This window comes from Neoarius graeffei, chromosome 6 (assembly GCF_027579695.1).
Source record: "Neoarius graeffei isolate fNeoGra1 chromosome 6, fNeoGra1.pri, whole genome shotgun sequence".
In the NCBI taxonomy this organism is placed as follows: Eukaryota; Metazoa; Chordata; class Actinopteri; order Siluriformes; family Ariidae; genus Neoarius; species Neoarius graeffei.
Window position 1 is genome coordinate 107245862 of NC_083574.1, and position 22348 is coordinate 107268209.

The 22348-nt window shown below is 43.4% G+C and overlaps 1 protein-coding gene across 1 annotated transcript in view; it reads right to left on the reverse strand.

Moving 5' to 3' along the window:
* Positions 1-22145, reverse strand: part of slc12a1 (solute carrier family 12 member 1) — a 73128-nt gene extending 50983 nt beyond the window's left edge. Inside the window, exons 1-10 of the mRNA XM_060924314.1 lie at positions 21900-22145; positions 17071-17208; positions 16900-16975; positions 10393-10488; positions 8220-8359; positions 7490-7600; positions 7000-7111; positions 6757-6884; positions 5711-5795; positions 120-268 (exon numbers count right to left, since the gene is read on the reverse strand). Of these exons, the coding sequence (XP_060780297.1) occupies positions 120-268; positions 5711-5795; positions 6757-6884; positions 7000-7111; positions 7490-7600; positions 8220-8359; positions 10393-10488; positions 16900-16975; positions 17071-17208; positions 21900-22145 (1281 nt within the window). The remainder of the gene's footprint in view (positions 1-119; positions 269-5710; positions 5796-6756; positions 6885-6999; positions 7112-7489; positions 7601-8219; positions 8360-10392; positions 10489-16899; positions 16976-17070; positions 17209-21899) is intronic.
* Positions 22146-22348: the final 203 nt, after the last annotated feature.

Sequence of the window (22348 nt, forward strand, 5' to 3'; positions counted from 1 at the left end):
ACACACACACACACACACACACACACACACACACATTCTCTCAGTGTCTAATAACACATGAGATTAGTTTTCATTAGATGCAGTTTGGACAGGTGGGTATTTCTGGGTTGACTTCTGACCTGGAAGTTGTTCATCAGGCCGTATTGGCAATTGGTGTATGCACATTTGGAGAAGTCATAGCCAAAACTGCAGGCAGCTGAGAAACTGCAGCTGGTGTTTGGAGCAGTGGTGCCATTTACACCTGTGGCTTCTCGCACAACAGTACCAGCTGAACACAGACCCAACTTTAGATTTTCATCAGTTCACACACATTATTCACTAAAACTCTGTTTACAGCTGAGACTCATAAAAAAAATTCCTTCTGTGGATCGTGTTGGTGGAGTGTTGGTGAAGCATTGGTGGAGCTTGTTGGTGGAGTGAGTTGGTGAAGTGTTGGTGGAGCGTTGGTGAAGTGTTGGTGAAGCATTGGTGGAGCGAGTTGGTTGAGAGAGCTGGTTGAGTGTTGGTGGAGTGTTGGTGAAGCATTGGTGGAGCGTTGGTGGAGTGTTGGTGAAGCATTGGTGGAGCGTTGGTGGAGCATGTTGGTGGAGTGAGTTGGTTGAGTGTTGGTGAAGTGTTGGTGAAGTGTTGGTTTAGTGTTGGTGGAGTGTTGGTTTAGTGTTGGTGGATTGTTGGTGGAGTGTTGGTTTAGTGTTGGTGAAGTATTGGTTTAGTGTTGGTGGAGTGTTGGTGGATTGATAGTGGAGTGTTGGTGAAGTGTTGGTTTAGTGTTGGTGAAGGGTTGGTGGATTGTTGAAGTGTTGGTTTATTGTTGGTGGAGTGTTGGTGGAGTGTTGGTGAAGTGTTGTGTTGTTTAGTGTTGGTGAAGTATTGGTTTAGTGTTGGTGGAGTGTTGGTGGATTCTTGGTGGAGTGTTGGTGAAGTGTTGGTGGAGTGTTGGTGGAATGTTGAAGTGTTGGTTTAGTGTTGGTGGATTGTTGGTGGAGTGTTGGTGCAGTGTCAGTGGAGTGTTGGTGGAGCGTGTTGGTGGAATGTTGGTGAAGCGTGTTGGTGGATTGTTGGTGAAGTGTCGGTGGAGTGTCGGTGGAGTGTTGAAGTGTTGGTGGAGTGTGTTGGTGGAGTGTTGTTGGAGTGTGTTGGTGGAGTGTTGGTGAAGTGCTGGTGGAGTGCTGGTGGAGCGTGTTGGTGGAATGTTGGTGAAGCGTGTTGAAGTGTTGGTGGAGTGTCGGTGGAGTGTTGACGTGTTGGTGGAGCGTGTTGGTGGAGTGTTGGTTTAGTGTTGGTGGATTGTTGGTGGAGTGTTGGTTTAGTGTTGGTGAAGTATTGGTTTAGTGTTGGTGGAGTGCTGGTGGAGTGTTGGTGGATTGATAGTGGAGTGTTGGTGAAGTGTTGGTTTAGTGTTGGTGAAGGGTTGGTGGATTGTTGAAGTGTTGGTTTATTGTTGGTGGAGTGTTGGTGGAGTGTTGGTGAAGTGTTGGTTTAGTGTTGGTGAAGTATTGGTTTAGTGTTGGTGGATTCTTGGTGGAGTGTTGGTGAAGTGTTGGTGAAGTGTTGGTGAAGTGTTGGTGGAGTGTTGGTGGAATGTTGAAGTGTTGGTTTAGTGTTGGTGGATTGTTGGTGGAGTGTTGGTGCAGTGTCGGTGGAGTGTTGGTGGAGCGTGTTGGTGGAATGTTGGTGAAGCGTGTTGGTGGATTGTTGGTGAAGTGTCGGTGGAGTGTTGAAGTGTTGGTGGAGTGTGTTGGTGGAGTGTTGTTGGAGTGTGTTGGTGGAGTGTTGGTGAAGTGCTGGTGGAGTGCTGGTGGAGCGTGTTGGTGGAATGTTGGTGAAGCGTGTTGGTGAAGTGTTGGTGGAGTGTCGGTGGAGTGTTGACGTGTTGGTGGAGCGTGTTGGTGGAGTGTTGTTGGAGTGTGTTGGTGGAGTGTTGGTGAAGTGTTGGTTTAGTGTTGGTGAAGGGTTGGTGGATTGTTGAAGTGTTGGTTTATTGTTGGTGGAGTGTTGGTGGAGTGTTGGTGAAGTGTTGTGTTGGTTTAGTGTTGGTGAAGTATTGGTTTAGTGTTGGTGGAGTGTTGGTGGATTCTTGGTGGAGTGTTGGTGAAGTGTTGGTGGAGTGTTGGTGGAATGTTGAAGTGTTGGTTTAGTGTTGGTGGATTGTTGGTGGAGTGTTGGTGCAGTGTCAGTGGAGTGTTGGTGGAGCGTGTTGGTGGAATGTTGGTGAAGTGTGTTGGTGGATTGTTGTTGGAGTGTGTTGGTGGAGTGTTGGTGAAGTGCTGGTGGAGTGCTGGTGGAGCGTGTTGGTGGAATGTTGGTGAAGCGTGTTGAAGTGTTGGTGGAGTGTCGGTGGAGTGTTGACGTGTTGGTGGAGCGTGTTGGTGGAGTGTTGGTTTAGTGTTGGTGGATTGTTGGTGGAGTGTTGGTTTAGTGTTGGTGAAGTATTGGTTTAGTGTTGGTGGAGTGTTGGTGGAGTGTTGGTGGATTGATAGTGGAGTGTTGGTGAAGTGTTGGTTTAGTGTTGGTGAAGGGTTGGTGGATTGTTGAAGTGTTGGTTTATTGTTGGTGGAGTGTTGGTGAAGTGTTGGTGAAGTGTTGGTTTAGTGTTGGTGAAGTATTGGTTTAGTGTTGGTGGATTCTTGGTGGAGTGTTGGTGAAGTGTTGGTGAAGTGTTGGTGGATTGTTGGTGGAGTGTTGGTGCAGTGTCAGTGGAGTGTTGGTGGAGCGTGTTGGTGGAATGTTGGTGAAGCGTGTTGGTGGATTGTTGGTGAAGTGTCGGTGGAGTGTCGGTGGAGTGTTGAAGTGTTGGTGGAGTGTGTTGGTGGAGTGTTGTTGGAGTGTGTTGGTGGAGTGTTGGTGAAGTGCTGGTGGAGTGCTGGTGGAGCGTGTTGGTGGAATGTTGGTGAAGCGTGTTGAAGTGTTGGTGGAGTGTCGGTGGAGTGTTGACGTGTTGGTGGAGCGTGTTGGTGGAGTGTTGGTTTAGTGTTGGTGGATTGTTGGTGGAGTGTTGGTTTAGTGTTGGTGAAGTATTGGTTTAGTGTTGGTGGAGTGCTGGTGGAGTGTTGGTGGATTGATAGTGGAGTGTTGGTGAAGTGTTGGTTTAGTGTTGGTGAAGGGTTGGTGGATTGTTGAAGTGTTGGTTTATTGTTGGTGGAGTGTTGGTGGAGTGTTGGTGAAGTGTTGGTTTAGTGTTGGTGAAGTATTGGTTTAGTGTTGGTGGATTCTTGGTGGAGTGTTGGTGAAGTGTTGGTGAAGTGTTGGTGAAGTGTTGGTGGAGTGTTGGTGGAATGTTGAAGTGTTGGTTTAGTGTTGGTGGATTGTTGGTGGAGTGTTGGTGCAGTGTCGGTGGAGTGTTGGTGGAGCGTGTTGGTGGAATGTTGGTGAAGCGTGTTGGTGGATTGTTGGTGAAGTGTCGGTGGAGTGTTGAAGTGTTGGTGGAGTGTGTTGGTGGAGTGTTGTTGGAGTGTGTTGGTGGAGTGTTGGTGAAGTGCTGGTGGAGTGCTGGTGGAGCGTGTTGGTGGAATGTTGGTGAAGCGTGTTGGTGAAGTGTTGGTGGAGTGTCGGTGGAGTGTTGACGTGTTGGTGGAGCGTGTTGGTGGAGTGTTGTTGGAGTGTGTTGGTGGAGTGTTGGTGAAGTGCTGGTGGAGTGCTGGTGGAGCGTGTTGGTGGAATGTTGGTGAAGTGTTGGTGGAGTGTCGGTGGAGTGTTGAAGTGTTGGTGGAGTGTTGGTGGAGCGTGTTGGTGGAGTGTTGCTGGAGTGTGTTGGTGGAGTGTTGGTGAAGTGCTGGTGGAGTGCTGGTGGAGCGTGCTGGTGGAATGTTGGTGGAGCTTGTTGGTGGAATGTTGGTGGAGTGTGTTGGTGGATTGTTGGTTTAGTGTTGGTGGAGTGTTGGTGGATTGTTGGTGAAGTGTTGGTGGAGTTCGGTGGAGTGTTGAAGTGTTGGTGCAGTGTCGGTGAAGTGTTGGTGGAGTGTTGGTGGAGCGTGTTGGTGGAATGTTGGTGGAGCGTGTTGGTGGAGTGTTGGTGGAGCGTGTTGGTGGAATGTTGGTGGAGCGTGTTGGTGGAATGTTGGTGGAGCGTGTTGGTGGAGTGTTGGTGGAGTGTTGAAGTGTTGGTGGAGTGTGTTGGTGGAATGTTGGTGAAGTGTTGGTGGATTGTTGGTGAAGTGTTGATGGATTGTTGGTGGAGTGTTGTTGGAGCGTGTTCTTGGAGTGTTGGTGAAGTGCTGGTGGAGTGTTGGTGAAGTGCTGGTGGAGTGTTGGTGAAGTGCTGGTGGAGTGTTGGTGGAGCGTGCTGGTGGAGTGTTGGTGGAGCGTGCTGGTGGAGTGTTGGTGGAGCGTGTTGGTGGAATGTTGGTGGATTGTTGGTGAAGTGTTGGTGGAGTGTCGGTGGAGTGTTGAAGTGTTGGTGGAGTGTTGGTGGAGCGTGTTGTTGGAGTGTTGTTGGAGTGTGTTGGTGGAGTGCTGGTGGAGTGCTGGTGGAGCGTGTTGGTGGAATGTTGGTGGAGCTTGTTGGTGGAATGTTGGTGGATTGTTGGTTTAGTGTTGGTGGAGTGTTGGTGGATTGTTGGTGAAGTGTTGGTGGAGTGTCGGTGGAGTGTTGAAGTGTTGGTGCAATGTCGGTGGAGTGTTGGTGGAGTGTTGGTGGAGCGTGTTGGTGGAATGTTGGTGGAGCGTGTTGGTGGAATGTTGGTGGAGCATGTTGGTGAAGTGTTGGTGGAGTGTCGGTGGAGTGTTGGTGGAGTGTGTTGGTGGAATGTTGGTGAAGTGTTGGTGGATTGTTGGTGGAGTGTTGTTGGAGCGTGTTCGTGGAGTGTTGGTGAAGTGCTGGTGGAGTGTTGGTGGAGCGTGCTGGTGGAGTGTTGGTGAAGTGCTGGTGGATTGTTGGTGAAGTGCTGGTGGAGTGTTGGTGAAGTGTTGATGGAGTGTTGGTGGAATGTTGGTGGAGCGTGTTGGTGGATTGTTGGTGAAGTGCTGGTGGAGTGTTGGTGAAGTGTTGATGGAGTGTTGGTGGGGTGTTGGTGAAGTGTTGATAGAGTGTTGGTGGAATGTTGGTGGAGCGTGTTGGTGGATTGTTGGTGAAGTGTTGGTGGATTGTTGGTGAAGTGCTGGTGGAGTGTTGGTGAAGTGTTGATGGAGTGTTGGTGGGGTGTTGGTGAAGTGTTGGTGGAGTGTTGGTGGATTGTTGGTGGAGTGTTGGTGGAGCGTGTTGGTGGATTGTTGCTGAAGTGTTGGTGGATTGTTGGTGAAGTGTTGGTGGAGTGTTGGTGGAGTGTTGGTGGGGTGTTGGTGAAGCGTTGGTGGAGTGTTGGTGGGGTGTTGGTGGAGCATTGGTGAAGTGTTGGTGGAGCATTGGTGAAGTGTTGGTGGGGTGTTGGTGAAGCGTTGGTGGAGTGTTGGTGAAGTGTTGGTGGGGTGTTGTTGGTGAAGCGTTGGTGGAGTGTTGGTGAAGTGTTGGTGGGGTGTTGGTGAAGTGTTGGTGGAGCATTGGTGAAGTGTTGGTGGAGCATTGGTGAAGTGTTGGTGGGGTGTTGGTGAAGCGTTGGTGGAGTGTTGGTGAAGCGTGTTGGTGGAATGTGTTGGTGGTCAGTTTGCAGTACGTGTGAGTAACACTGCAGTATGTGTTATTTACTGTACACTGTGCTAATGTTCCTGTATAAACTGCACATGCTGAATGATTAGCTGAGTCTGTTTAGCATTAGCATGTGTTCGCTGTACTTACACACACACACTGCAAGGGCAAGGTACGTGACTCCTGTAATGATGATGGCCAGCAGTGTGCCAACAGGAAGCGCACTCTGAGGATCCTACACACACACACACACACACACACACACAGTATATAGGTAAAATGCTAAATAATGTTTTTTATTTTATTTTTTGATCTGGCCGTTCTGGGATCTGAACTAACAACCTTCCTATCGCTCGCTTAAAACTGTGAGACACCACAGTGATTGATGGGATTTTACCCAAGAGCCTTCTGATTACTACACACTCTTTTTGACCAACTCACACACTGTTGTTTCATAACCGATGAAATAAAAACAGTTCTCGGTGTGAAGTGATGAACTGTAAACACACTGGAGCTCCTTTATCGCTCTCACAGGAAGGCTGTGTGTTCATGTCTTCATGGGAAACTCAAACTAAAAACTCACAAGAGTTTCTTTATCCTTGTGTGTGTGTTGAAAATCAGCTGTAAAGTATCAAGCGCATTCATCGCACAGCTGATTTACATTTAGCCACGCCCACAAAACTCCATAAAAGGCCAAGTTCACAAAGATGAAAAACAACTAAATGGAGTGTAAATGGTGAAAGAGCTCCTCCTCCTCAGCACAGTGTTCGGCCACTGCAGCACGTCTCCTCCCACAGACACTAACTCCTCCTCTTTTTAAAGGGTGCCATTACTTTTCTACTCATTGAAGGACTTGTCTTAGTCATCTCAATGTATGGATTTGAGTTGGAATTGTAGGAGAAAATAGTCTTTAAATTGGTGTGTAATTGAAATGAAGGAGTGATTTAAACTCCACAGTGTAATGTGATGATAAAGCCACAGGAAGTCATGGGCAGCGACTGATCAGATCAGTCGAGGTTCGCAGCAACGCGTCTCCTGGTGCGGAATTTTACACAAAATCAGAGGATAGAAAGGTTTTTCCAAACTGACTGGATTTTGATGAACACCACATTTCATGTGTAAATTCTACTGCAAATGTTTTATGAATAAATGTTTTTATGCAGCATAATAAATGAGGAATCAGGTCCATATCTTACCTTCAGATCTCCAGAGATGTTCGCTCCTGCTAGAATTCCTGTCGCTGCCGGGAAGAAGATGGCAAAGACGGAGAAAAACGTTTCCCCATCTTGGAAGTTTGGAGGAAAGTTCTCTGCGAAGATGGACTCTGTAGTGGACAAAACACACTGAGATACAGCACCACAACATCAAGCCAGATAGTTCAGTGTCTCTATTATTATTATTATTATTATTATTATTATTATTATTATAACAGAAGTCACCATGGTAACTGAAGAAGCCTTTGTTTTTTTTGTCCTCGGTAGGAGGAAGCACTGTCCCCACAAACACATTGACTATTGCAACCAGCAGAATCACCAACAACACAATCTGAGCCTACACACAGATTCACGAGAAACATTCACACTGATCTTATTTATTTATTTATGCAGAAATAATTACATATTCATGAAGAAAGACAGTTGTAATGTCTTTATAGAGTTACAGAGAATATCAGAGACAATAGCAAGTTTTCATGTAAAAATATGTTTAACGCGTATATTTCTTTGTAAACATTGTATTTGTGTGAGTCAAAAACTTTCATCACAAAATCACAAGAAAATGAAAGACAAAAACGTTAATGAAAATAACTTCCACCAACACTCCATCACAAAGCATTTTGTCACATTGCTGTGTTTATGAGTATATTTCTAATGTACACAAGTAATATACAACTACAAGTGTGTGTGTGTGTGTGTGTGTGTGTGCTCTGACCTTGGCCTCCCACTCCATCCCAGCTACTGAAATCCCAAGCAGCAGCAGCACAGTGATGCAGCCGACGATTCTGATATCGTTTACTTCGTCCACCATGAGGGCGTTATGCTCCTAAAATCATCACACTCCATTAGTGTGTGTGTGTGTGTGTGTGTGTGTGTGTGTGGTGTGTTCTACATTTCATTCAAAAAGATGTGATGTTTTCAGTCTTTCAACAAATCTTTGAAAAATCATTCAGTACAATCAGTGTTCAGAAATGACTGTTTAAACGTTTCTGATCTCACTACACTGTGGTGTATTATAGCTCAGGATGGTTTTATAAATGGTAGCTGATTAAACTTATCTACTTTACTGCACCAGCTGTTATAAAACAGTCACTCAGCTGGCTAACACACTTGCTTTGATCTAAAAACTGAAGTGGAGCCAAACAGCATGAATCATCAAAGACATCACATTAACATCGCTCTTCTTGCTGCTGAAAGTGAGTTCAGTCTGAGCGATCACTTGTTACATGTGTGACGTCAGACGCTCTGCCCTCGAGGGTAATCATCACACCTCAGGTGGTGAAGCAGCAGCATTTAGCAGAAAGACAAAATTCCTCACAGTCCATTAGCTAAAAAATGTGTTTTCCAGTGTGGAGTTAAAAGAGCTGTAACTGAGTCTCAGGAATCCACACAGTCATAAATTTCATAAACTCTTGAATAAATACCAGGAAGGCTGAGGTTTGTACCTTGAGCAGATCCACGACGGTCTCAGCAAACCCCACCACATACATCGCTACAGCTACGGCGTTAGCAAAAGCAAAGATCAGCCCAATCGAACCGCCGAACTCCGGACCCAGACTGCGTGAGATCAGATAGTATGCTCCTCCTGATACATACAGTATATACATTAAAGTGTGTGTGTGCTGTGTTTATACATGTAAATAAAACTCATTTTAAAATGGGATGTTCCACTTCATTATCAGAAAATACATCTGAGAACCAAATAAGTGTGATATCATTTAGCTTTTCTAATTTTAAATTACAAGATAACAAATGAAATCACAAAACTTCCTCATACAATACACTTCTTACAAAATTGAATTGATTTTTTTTAATTGAATTTATTTTTTTATTTCGAACATGTATAAGGGTTGTTTTACAATCAGGGGACAAAGTTTGTGTCACAGGGGTATAAAATTCAAACTGATTCAAACCGGTTCTTGTACCAGTGTTTAAGTGAAGGACGAGTTAAAGAACAGATTTCAGGTAAGTTTTTGACGTGTGTGTATGGTAGTTTTGTGTAATCTGCTATAAGATAAAGAAGATGAAGTGCAGCTTTAAGCAGGGCTGGGAGAAACAAATGAAGTGATTCTCGGAGAGGACTTTTTTTTTTTGACAATTCAGAATCCACTACTTCCATAGTGCTTTTAAATATAAGGCTGTAAGCTTTGTGTTAGTTGTCTCTAATATTTATGTCCCAATATCTTGACCACATTTTAGGATGAAAATAATCATTTTAGATATGTTATTTTATATTGAACAATTAGCTGTCTCGGAGAGGACATTTTTTTGACACAATTACAGACTAATTTGATCAAAATAGTCTGAAAACTTACTGGCATTCAACATTAAAACTTAACTCTGTTTCCAATGATATGGAACCAAATATGTGTTTTATGGTATAAAGAATGATGTAAGTGCATCCCTTTTGGAGCTACCTGTGGTCAAAAAAGCACTTTTTCTAAATGACACGAGTAATTTTGCTAAATATGACATATATCACCATACATTCACCAACAATAACGTTATCACCAATTTTTTTTTTTGCATGGTAAATAGAGCTATCACAGGGCTACAATAAACAACCAAGTTTATTTAGTCAAGCCTTTTGATATTGAAGATAATAAGTGTTAAATGTGATTGTTAGCTTGCGAATCCTGATTGTAAAACAACCCATAAAAAATGTATGTAACTATTTGTACATACAAAAGAAAGAAAACAAGAAATTAAAAAAATAAAAATAAAATAACATAAAGAGCTAAGACATTACAAAACACTGCACATTGTTTGAAAAAGGAGTGGGAAGAAGTACAATACCTAAATTAATGATAAAACTAAATAAAACACAAAGATACATCAAAGATATTCATCTCACACTGCATTGCCTAACCACCTCACACTACACTGACTAATCATCACACACTGTATTGACTAACCACTTAAAACAGCATGTACTAATCACATAATACTGCATTGAGTAATAACCTCACACTGCACCAATTAATCACATCACATTGCATCAGTTAATCACATCACATTGCATCAATTAATCACTTCACACTGCATTGACCATTCACCTCACATTGCATTGACTAATCACATAACACTGCATCAACTGATCACATCATACTGCATCAATTAATAACCTCACACTACATTGACTCATGACCTAACACCACATCAACTAATCACTCCACATTATATTAACTAACCACATTACATTTTATTGACTAATCACATCATGATGTGTGGGCTAATCATCTTGTGCTACACATACTAATTCTCATACTGTATTGACTAATTACATAATACTACATCAACCAAATAATGTCACATTATATTAACTAATCACTTCATCATTTATTGACTAATCACCCACACTGCATCAACTAATCACCTCACACTGGACCAACTAACAACCTCACGCTGCATTGACAAACCACATCACACTACATTGACTAATCACCACATACTACGTTGACTAATCACTTCACACTGCATCGATTAAACATTGACAAAGTAAAACATCAGTAAAGATCCGAATTTTAATTATACTCCATCTACAAACACATACGTTCAACTGAGTATATTTTTAAATAATCACATTTAATGTAGAAGTGTGTGTGTGTGTGTACGTACCTCCTCGTACAACTCCATTAGTGCAGATGGCTGACATGGACAAACCGGTGATCATGGTGACCACCATACTGAGTAAAATTATCACAGTCGCCAAACCTGAAACACACACACACACACACACACACACACACACATCAAGACAAATGAAAATTAAATAAATAAATCTAATTATATTCTGCTCCGGTTTCCCCCACAGTCCAAAGACATGCAGGTTAGGTTAACTGGTGACTCTAAATTGAGCGTAGGTGTGAGTGTGAGTGTGAATGGTTGTCTGTGTCTATGTGCAGCCCTGTGATGACCTGGCGACTTGTCCAGGGTGTACCCCGCCTTTCGCCCGTAGTCAGCTGGGATAGGATCCAGCTCGCCTGCGACCCTGTAGAAGGATAAAGCGGCTACAGATAATGTGATGTGTGTGTGGTGTAATTATATTCTTACACTACACTAAAATTCTTAATAAACAGACGTGTGTGTGTGTGTGTGATGACGATGGTGTTATGGATGATTTACACAATAATTACATAAATAATAATAAAGTTAGGAGAGGAAACACTGAGTCGGGCTTCTGTGTGTCTCTGGTTCTGCATCACCGTGATGAGCCTCAGAGTCTCAGAAAAGTGAAACTAAAACTCGCCACAAAAACACAGAAAAGAGTCAAGACAGTGAGATGTGTCAGAAAAAGTTCTCCCCGTGTCCGCGTGGGTTTCCTCCGGGTGCTCCGGTTTCCCCCACAGTCCAAAGACATGCAGGTTAGGTTAACTGGTGACTCTAAATTGAGCGTAGGTGTGAATGTGAGTGTGAATGGTTGTCTGTGTCTATGTGCAGCCCTGTGATGACCTGGCGACTTGTCCAGGGTGAACCCCGCCTTTCGCCCGTAGTCAGCTGGGATAGGCTCCAGCTCGCAACCCTGTACAGGATAAGCGCTTACGGATAATGGATGGCTGGAGAAACAAACCATAAAGCAAAACATGTCTCATTCATATGAGGGTCAAACTCTTTCATTCACTGCTCAGAAATACAGCCATGAGAAACGTTCGACAAGTCTTCACCAAGTATGTGTAGAAATCACAATAATCACTCCAGCACAGGGGATATGGAGCCGGTGCTCAATAAACAATTCAGTAATTATGTAAATAATTAGTTCTAAAAAATACTAAACCCTTTCAGACCAATGGCATTTCTGCAGAACTACAGCTCTGTCCTTCGGTCCAGTTCGTATCTCACATCTATAATAAAACCACTGCAACCCAAAACACACAGAACGCTTGATTCACTTCCTGCAGTCAAGTCAGTTCGGAATCAAATCTCTTTCTCACTGCTGGAGTTCATGTGGAAGTGGATCAGGACACAAAAGTATTCGCACTCTTGATGTGGATGCACACTGAGTCAGTCAGTTTGTACATGTTTCAATCCGTAAATCCAGGTGCTGTAGTGACAAATCAGAGAACAGTACCTCATGCTAATGAACCACCAGAACTGAAACAGTCACCCATTTTACTCAACCAAAAATCACAGCAGTGCATTTTTTCCATCCTGGAATTGTTAATGTTCTAAATCATGGAGGTATCTGGAAGCTCTGCCCCTTCAGAGGTGTGAAATTAGTGCTGTGAGGCTGGCCATTGTTCACGCACCATAAACCTGAAAAACAAATTTCTGAGCGAATGGACTCCAAGGAAAGTTAATGGACTCCTTCTCTCTGAAACTGCACTCGCTTCAGCACCTGAGGGCCAAATAGATAAACCTATAACCTCATAATGAACCACATTTTACATTTTTATTGAGGCTATGTTCTGAATAAGTTTGGGATTTGTGCTATCTGAGCTATTTATGGGATCAATCCACTAAAACCTGACAAGAAAACTCGCTCATGTTATAATGTTACAGGTTAAATTATTACCCAACATTTCTGCTAAACATGAATAATTAACATTCAACTTATCCTATAAACAAAGAGGGAAAAAATATTAATTACCAAACTTAACCATTTTCTTACCTCAGTGAAAAGGTAAAATTAGTGATGTGTCATTCATGAGTGAATCAACTCTTTGAATTGGCTCTTTGAGTCACGTTTATGAATGAAATGTTTGATGTGAGCAATGTTTGATCTCTAGCCTCTGTTCTGAAGAATGGTTTTGGTGATCAGAGACCCGGAAATAATGGTCAGACTTTTTTTTTTAAAAGATATTGTTTGGGCTTTTTCCACCTTTATTGGATAGGACAGTGTTAGAGACAGGAAACGCGTGGGAGAGAGACAGGGAGGGATCAGGAAATGACCTCGGGTCAGAATCAAATCCAGGTCCCCAGATTTATGGTATGGCGCCTTATCCACCTGAGCCACAACACCCCCATGGTCAGATTTTATAAATGAAGGAATGACAATGTTGAGAAATGAGAAAAGTTTATATTGCAGTTAGAAATGAAATGAGTAAAAGAAGCCATTAATTTTCAAAGCACGAATAAAATAATCTCTATATTTACCTTATTACTATACACTGATGATGATGATGATGATGATGATGATGATGAAGGCATGATGAGTCAGCAGGAAAGTCATGTGATTAATTATTATAATTAATTAATACAAACTTTTCTTCATCACAGAATGGTGCTACATTTCCCTTTTTTGAGAGTACTGTGCGGAGTGAGAGTAATAGTGTTTGAATAGCTGATATTTTATTTATAAACTTTTTAAATATCCTGGATGATCAGTGTGTAACTTTAACACTGTGTTATATACAGGGGAAGGGGTGAGGCAGGATGCATGTGCAGGATAAAGAGGTTTATTAAAAGGGCTTCAAACAGATCCAAAACAGGAGGCAGAAACAAGGTCTAGGAACAGGCAAAGGTCGGGCGATCAGCAAAAGACAATGTCAGGGAAAGTCCAAAAGAGCAAAAACCATGAAGCAGGGTAGGATAAAAACCAGAGCAGAGAAATATCAATGATTCAGAAGGCTCGGCAGAGTCAGAACCATGTGCGCAAAAGAATACCTCGCAAAGTCAGTGTATGTGAGTCGTATTATATGTCTGTGAAGATTCTCAGTCATCCAGGTCATCGTAATCCATAAGTGCTAAAGAAGGCAACCGGACTTGCTTGAAACCCTTGAAGATGTTTCACCTCTCATCCAAAAGGCTTCTTCAGTTCTTCAGATCTGAAGAAGCCTTTCGGATGAGAGGTGGAACACTTCCAAGGATTTCAAGCAAGTCCAGTTGCCTTCTTTAGCATGTACAGTGGTGCTTGAAAGTTTGTGAACCCTTTAGAATTTTCTATATTTCTGCATAAATATGACCTAAAACATCATCAGATTTTCACACAAGTCCTAAAAGTAGATAAAGAGAACCCAGTTAAACAAATGAGACAAAAATATTATACTTGGCCATTTATTTATTGAGGAAAATGATCCAATATTACATAGCTGTGAGTGGCAAAAGTATGTGAACCTTTGCTTTCAGTATCTGGTGTGACCCCCTTGTGCAGCAATAACTGCAACTAAACATTTCCGGTAACTGTTGATCAGTCCTGCACACCGGCTTGGAGGAATTTTAGCCCGTTCCTCCATACAGAACAGCTTCAACTCTGGGATGTTTGTGGGTTTCCTCACAAGAACTGCTCGCTTCAGATCCTTCCACAACATTTCCATTGGATTAAGGTCAGGACTTTGACTTGGCCATTCCAAAACATTAACTTTATTCTTCTTTAACCGTTCTTTGGTAGAATGACTTGTGTGGTTAGGGTTGCTGTCTTGCTGCATGACTCACCTTCCCTTGAGATTTAATTCATGGACAGATGTCCTGACATTTTCCTTTAGAATTCACTGGTATAATTCAGAATTCATTGTTCCAACAATGATGGCAAGCCGTCCTGGCCCAGATGCAGCAAAACAGGCCCAAATCATGATACTACCACCACCATGTTTCACAGATGGGATAAGGTTCTTATGCTGGAATGCAGCGTTTTCCTTTCTCCAAACATAACACTTCTCATTTAAACCAAAAAGTTATATTTTGGTCTCATCTGTCCACAAAACATTTTTTCAATAGCCTTCTGGCTTGTCCACGTGGTCTTTAGCAAACTGCAGATGAGCAGCAATGTTCTTTTTGGAGAGCAGTGGCTTTCTCCTTGCAACCCTGCCATGCACACCATTGTTGTTCAGTGTTCTCCTGATGGTGGACTCATGAACATTAACATTAGCCAATGTGAGAGAGGCCTTCAGTTGCTTAGAAGTTACCCTGGGGTCCTTTGTGACCTCGCCAACTATTACACACCTTGCTCTTGGAGTGATCTTTGTTGGTCGGCCACTCCTGAGGAGGGTAACAATGGTCTTGAATTTCCTCCATTTGTACATAATCTGTCTGACTGTGGATTGGTGGAGTCCAAACTCTTTAGAGATGGTTTTGTAACCTTTTCCAGCCTGATGAGCATCAACAATGCTTTTTCTGAGAAATCTCCTTTATTCGTGTCATGACACACTTCCACAAACATGTGTTGTGAAGATCAGACTTTGATAGATCCCTGTTCTTTAAATAAAACAGGATGCCCACTCACACCTGATTGTCATCCCATTGATTGAAAACACCTGACTCTAATTTCACCTTCAAATTAACTGCTAATCCTAGAGGTTCACATACTTTTGCCACTCACAGATATGTAATATTGGATCATTTTCCTCAATAAATAAATAAATGACCAAGTATAATATTTTTGTCTCATTTGTTTAACTGGGTTCTCTTTATCTACTTTTAGGACTTGTGTGAAAATCTGATGATGTTTTAGGTCATATTTATGCAGAAATATAAAAAATTCTAAAGGGTTCACAAACTTTCAAGCACCACTGTATGGAGTCCTATTATACCAAGTCCATAATGAGCTGTGATTGTCTGGCATGTGGAACAGGTGTGTGCTGCAAACAGGCGCATGTGCAAGTCTGTAGAACATCTTGGGGACTAAAGGCCAGATGCCAAGGAACTCGGAAGCAGCAGCTTGGCTGCATCAAGCTCATGAGGTGTACAGTGCAGCAATCGGAGCAAGAGAGAGTTCATGACAGAACCCCACCTGAAGGCTCTACTCCCTGTTCACCAATCAAAGTACCTGACTAGTGGTCTTGGGCCTCTGGGCAAGGGCATGGTGCTGGGTAACACCCCATTGGTCTTTGGCATAAATAAGAACATGGGTGTGGGCTCAGGTCTGGAAAGAGGTATGATGCTGGTGGTCGCTATGTCAGCCTCTGGTGTGAAACTAGGCATGGGCTCAGATTCAAGCATAGGCATGGGTTGGACTCAGACATGGCATAGGCTCTGGCCTAGACATGAACTCAAGCATAAACATGGACATGGATTCAGGGATGGGCAAAGATTCATGCATGGATTCAATTATGGAACGCCTCTGGAGGGACCTCTGAAACCAAGGTTGGCCTCTCAGCCTCCAGAGGTGGATTGAAGATCTCATCCCATAGTCTGGAAGCAGAGTAAGGATGTCATCTTCCAAGCTCAACAGCGCAGCAAGCACAGGAGTGCAGGCCACTCAGTCGACCTTTGGCAAGAGTTCTGGAGTGAAAGCCACCTTGTAGGCCTCCAGAGAAAGCTTTACCCCCATACCCCCACACCCAAAATTTCAGGGGCTTCCTCCTTCCTGAAGGCCTGGAACACAACCTGAGCATGCTACCGAACTCTGTGGAGTTTGTAAGGCATGGGTGCTTGATGGTGGTGAAGTAGTTGGCCCAGTGAGCTAGAGTATCATACAACCCACCCAGATGATTTCTGAAGGCTTGGGCTCCACCATTCTCTCTCAGAACAGCTGACAGTGGAGCAGAGACCCATCTGGTGGATACTTGACACCATCATAATGACATCCATCAGGATGTCCATCCACCAGTGCCGGAAGAAAAACATCAGCAGGGTGATCCTACTACACTGCTGTTCTGCTCGTCCTGCTGCATCCATAGCTAGGCGAGGTATTATATTCTGGTATGTGTTGTGTTGCAGGGATGTTAGACAGGATGCCTTTGCAGGGAAAACAGTTTATTAAAAAACAGCACACACAAACAAATCCAAAATGGCATGCAGGACTGTGGTCAAAAACCAGGCACAGGTCAGGTGATCTACAAACTGAATGTCAGAGACAAAAACAGGGACAAAACCAGGAAGCAAAAACAGGATCAAAAACAGACAGACACAATGCAGAATCAGGCGTGGCATCAGACTAGAGGTAATGCAAAGAAGGGCAAATACTTCACACAGAATGAGTGTCCGAAGTCTCTTTAAATACTGAGTGTATAATGAGCTGTGATTGTCCAGAATGTGGAACAAGTGTGCACAGTGAACAGGTGCATGCAAGAGTCCATAGTGCATCCTGGGAACTGAAGTCCTCACGTGTTGTCCAGCGCCAAGGAACCCGGACGTTTAGGAGGTGCACAGTACAGCGAGGGAGAGGTCATGATATGATGTCTACATTAGAGCCAGCATGTTATCTGTGTGTGTGTGTGTGTGTGTGTGTGTGTGTGTGTGTGTGTTCACCTGATCCTGCTTGCCCAACGACCCATGAGAGACGAATGAAAAGCATCACACCCCAAATATTCAGCATACATCTCACCTGCACAACACATACACACAGTTATTCAACACACACACACATGTTATACACTCTGACAGTATGCACAGTACAGTGTGTGTGTGTAAAACACTCACCAGGACTCCTTTAATCCAGCCAAATTTAACCACTCCCCCTGTGTTTTCTGGAGGTAGCGGAGCTTCAAGATCATCACTTGCTAAAACATCGCTCCCTTCACTGTCAACCAGTGTGTCTGGGATATCCACATCTCCATTCTAATACACACACACACACACACACACACACATTAGATTAGATTAGATTAGATTAGATTAGATTAGATTAGATTAGATTAGATTAGATTAGATTAGATTAGATTAGATTAGATTAGAACTTTATTGATCCCTTTGGGAGGGTTCCCTCAGAGAAATTAAAATTCCAGCAGCATCATTACAGATAAACAGAGAATAGAAATGGAGGAAAACTTCTAGATAAATGAAGTATTTACATATACAAATATAAAAAAGAATAAGATATGGGGGGGGGAGTCCAGCAGGAGAGATATTGCACATTATATTGCACATTGTCCGGTATTGCTTATTGTCAGGCTAGGCTACTGCTCCTTCCTGTCCTCTGTCCTCCTGTTCCCCCTCCTCCCCCCCAGAGAGGAGTTGTACAGTCTGATGGTGTGAGGGACAAAGGAGTTTTTGAGTCTGTTCGTCCTGCACTTGGGAAGGAGCATTCTGTCACTGAACAGGCTCCTCTGGTTGCTGATGACGGTGTGCAGAGGGTGACTGGCATCGTCCATGATGTTCAGTAGTTTGTCCAGTAAAATTAAGACAAGATATGATCAGTAACTCAAAGCTACAGTTCTGAATCCCTGGTGATCCTCCCTACAGACGGACAGCTGCAGACACCACAGAGGCAGAGCTTTAGTTATTGTAGTTATTATACTACTTTCTAGTCTGTTTGGAGGACGTGTTTCATACATATACAGTAGGTCAGCATTTCCCTCCATGAATTATTATGTTTTTATAGTGATTTTAAGATGAACTGTACAGGTTCAGGTTGTGACAGAACTCTAGCACATGTGCACTGGGGCCCTTGTAGCGTAGTGGCCATGCCGTCACTAAAACTTACAGGCTATGCATTATGAAACACAAAATATGACGACCGAGACCCCAAACTGTTGAGCATCTGAAGTCATATATCAACCAAGAATGGGAAAGAATTTCACTTTTAAAACTTCAACAGTTAGTGCCTCTGTTCCCAAACACTTACTGAAAGTTGTTAAAAGAAGGGGTGATGTAACATAGTGATAAGCACACCCTGTCACAACTTTTTTGGAATGGGTTACAGACATCAAATTCAGATTGGGTGTATATTTAAAAAAACCAATACAGTTTATCAGTTTGGACATTAAATGTATTGTCTTTGTATTATGTGTATTGGATAAAGGTCAAAGAAGATTTAAAAATCATTGCATTTGTCACGCTTCCGGGCTCAACCTCCATCTGCCTCAACCCTCAGGACTCCAGTTCCCATAATCCCCCTCACACACCAGTCACTACTACGTGCACTCTGTCATCCAATCTGGAACCACTTCCTAGGAGTGGTTCACCTGAGTTCTAATCACAATCACCTGCACCTTTTTGTTTATGTCTGTATTTATACCCCTTTATCTGTTTTGTTCTTTGCACAATATTGTCTTCACTTCCCGTAAGCCTTCCCGTTAGGAAGGACATATGTGCCTATTCAATGCAGGGACAAATTAATTACGTGGGCCCACTCCTCGTTAACTTCTGGCCACCCAGGAGAGACACATACGCACCAGTTATTATCTGGCAGATATTGGTGGGAGAACATGCTGTCAGATATCCATATATTTGTCTCCTTGTGCACCACCTGTTCTAAGTGCAAAACACCCAAAATTCTCCCTGCCAGTAAACTCATGCCCCGCCTGTCCCTTCTCGTCTATGGTCACATCTAGCAGTTGACTTTGTTACTGACTTGCCCCCCTCGCAGAACTACACAGTCATTTTGACCATTGTTGATAGATTCTCATGAGGAGTTAGATTTATCCCCTTCGTTAACCTACCTATAGCCTTTCAGATAGCTGAAGCCCTTTTTAGCTATGTGTTCTGTATATTTGGTATTCCAGAGGATATAGTATCAGATCAGGGGCCTCAATTCACCTCTCATGTATGGTCATCATTCTTTGAGAGACTGGGAGTTAACGTCAGTCTCACCTCCGGTTACCATCCCCAGTCTAACGGTTAATGTGAAAGAGTTAACCAAGACCTGGGAAAGTTTTTGAGAATGTATTGATACGATAATCAAGCCAACTGGTCCAAATATTTGTCCTGGGCAGAAATAGTGCAAAATTCATTGAATAGCTCTGCTACGGGGTTAACCCCTTTTCAGTGTATGCTGGGTTACCAACCCCCCTTAATGCCATGGTCTGCCACGCCCTCTGACAACCCGGCCATTGACAGTTGGATGCAACAGAGCGAGCAGGTCTGGGAACAGACCCACCAGCAGATTGAGAACATCCTCCGCCGACACAAGAGGCTGGCAGATCACCATAAAGGTGACACACCTACCTACCTCCCTGGGGACCAAATGTGGCTGTCAACCCAGGACTTCAGGTTTCCTGAGGGAAGTAGAAAATTATTGCCCAAATACACTGGTCTGTTTAAGATTCTCCAGAGAATTAATGAGGTTATTTACAAATTAGATCTGCCTCTGCATTACCATGTTTCTAACTCATTTCATGTATCTGTCTTGAAACCTGTTGTCTCAGGTCCGTTGGACAAGGCCACACCCGATGTCACACCCCCACCTCCGGTGTACGTGGAAGGCACCCTGGTGTATGCTGCCCGCCAGTTGCTGGTCTCCAGAAGGAGAGGAGGGACTCTGCAGTACCTAGCGGACTGGGAGGGCTATGGGCCCAAGGAGCATAGCTGGGTTCCCACACGAGATGTCCTGGATTCGGGGTTGTTGGAGGAGTTCCATCAGCGTCATCCAGAGAAGCCCTTGCCTCGGCCTAGGGGCTGTCCCAGGTGCCCTGTGTCCAGCCCTCCCAGCAGTCTGCACAACAGTGGTCCCAGAGGTTGTCCATGGCAACAGCCCTCTGTCCAGCACCACGGCAGTTCTGAAGGCTTACACAGGAGTGTTCCCGGCAGCGTGGGTGGTGGTCGTCATGGTCGTCCTCATCCCTTGGCCTCCTTGTATTCCTTGGGGGGGGGTATTGTCACACTTCTGGGCTCACCCTACGTCTGCCTCAACCCTCAGGACTCCAGTTCCCATAATCCCCCTCACACACCAGTCACTACTACGTGCACTCCGTCTTCCAATCTGGAACCACTTCCTAGGAGTGGTTCACCTGAGTTCTAATCACAATCACCTGCACCTTTTTGTTTATGTCTGTATTTATACCCCTTTGTCTGTTTTGTTCTTTGCACAGTATTGTCTTCACATCCCATAAGCCTACTGAGCATTATTGTACTGATTGCTTATCTGTGTATGACCCTTTTTGCCTTACGGTTTTCCCGCTTAGCCTTGTCCTTGTGTTTTGATTGCCCGTTTCTCTCATTTCCCGGTTTCTCGATCCTTGACTGTTTTCTGACTATGATTTGTCTCGCCCTCGTTACTGTTTTGGATCTTTCGGTATTGACCTGGCCTGGCCTTTGTACATTGTTTTTGATTGCCCTTTACTCATTAAAACCTGGAATTCATTTATAATCTGCGAGCGTCTGGTCTGTCACAGCTGCATTACAGCATTCTGTTTTTATTTACATTTTACCCAGTGACCCAACTGTTTTGGAATCAGGGATGTAATTATAAAATAATAATAATAATAATAATAATAATTATAATTATTATTATTATTATTATTATTATTATTATTATTATTATTATAGTTTAATATAATCTATTTTATGTGTACATATAAGTTAATATTTTTACTTTGTGTTTAGCTTTAGACACCTTTTCAAGTTGATAAAAATCAAGTTTTGTTGTAATAACATTTCAATGTACACACACACACACACACACACACACACACACACACACACACACACACACACACACACAATGACTCAGCAGCACTTTCTGGCCTCATTAACATTAATTAGGGCATTTTATGATGGACAGATCATTACTCATAAACACAGTGTGATTAAAATGTTGTTGATTTCAGATTAAACACCATTACACACAGGACTGACCATCTGCTACACCGAGCACTTTCCCTCTGGGGCTGATAGATTATTTATTTTTTTTATTTTTGATTGGCCCATTAAGCAGATAGAGCAGCCCATTGGTTGGTTTCTCAACTGACAGTGGGCTGGATCAATGGCCCACTCCCATCTTACAGGGCCCCTCCCCCTTACACACCCTCTCTGAGTTCAGATCTGTAATTAACAGTGTGTCAAACACAGATAAGCCAAGAGGAGACACAAAGAAGTTATGGGCGAAGAAAACACAGACCCCTAAGGCAGATACTGTGCTAAACTGGTAGTATGTTTGCTGTAGGACCTTCTACAGCAGTGGCACCTGCTATTACCACCAGGAGGGGCAAAGTTTGGAGGGAGAAGTAGGAGTGATGGACAAGAGTGAGAAGGACAGGAAAGATGAGGGTGAGAGAACACGAGCCGAGGAGAGACCAGACGTTGAAGCAGTGAAAACAAACTAATATGAAAAAAATATATATTTTTCTCTAAAGTTTACAGTGAGTTAAAATGGTGTATAATGCTGCAGTCTCCATGTCAGCATTTCATTATCCAATAAAAATTTGGACAGGTTGAGATGATCACTCTGAGACCTCAGTAATATTACATCATTTTGATGAGACACTAAATTATTTGTTCGGTGTCAGTGTAGTTTGTGGAGATGTGTATGGATAATGCAGTGTGTATTATTCTACACTTGGTGTGTTTGAGCTCCTCATCACATCACTGACCTTGTGGAAGACCTGATGAAGCTCCTGCAGCGACGGTCTGATGGCTCGGTGTCCACTCATACTCCCAGCGTTCCGGTAAAAGTCGATGTGGGGCGCTCGGTCCAGTGTGTTGTGGCCAAATGCACTCACCACTGATGGCCTGATGGAGCGGTGCTCCATGTTTCCATAACCATTAGCACCAGAAAATGATGCCTCCTCGTAAAGCGGAGGATCATCTTTAGACTTCTCAAACGCTGGATTCTCCATCTGTGGTTCTGTCAGTTTGATCAGTTTAGCACATCAAAAAAAGTACAGAACAATTCTTAAAATGTCTTAAAGGGTTCTTCAAGAGTACCAAAATGATTCACGTTAGTGACAGAATGCACTCACTTCAGAACTCAACTCACTGTCAGTTTATCACGTCTAAAGCAGTCGTGTTACTCCTCCAGCATGCAGAAGTTTGCTGATCT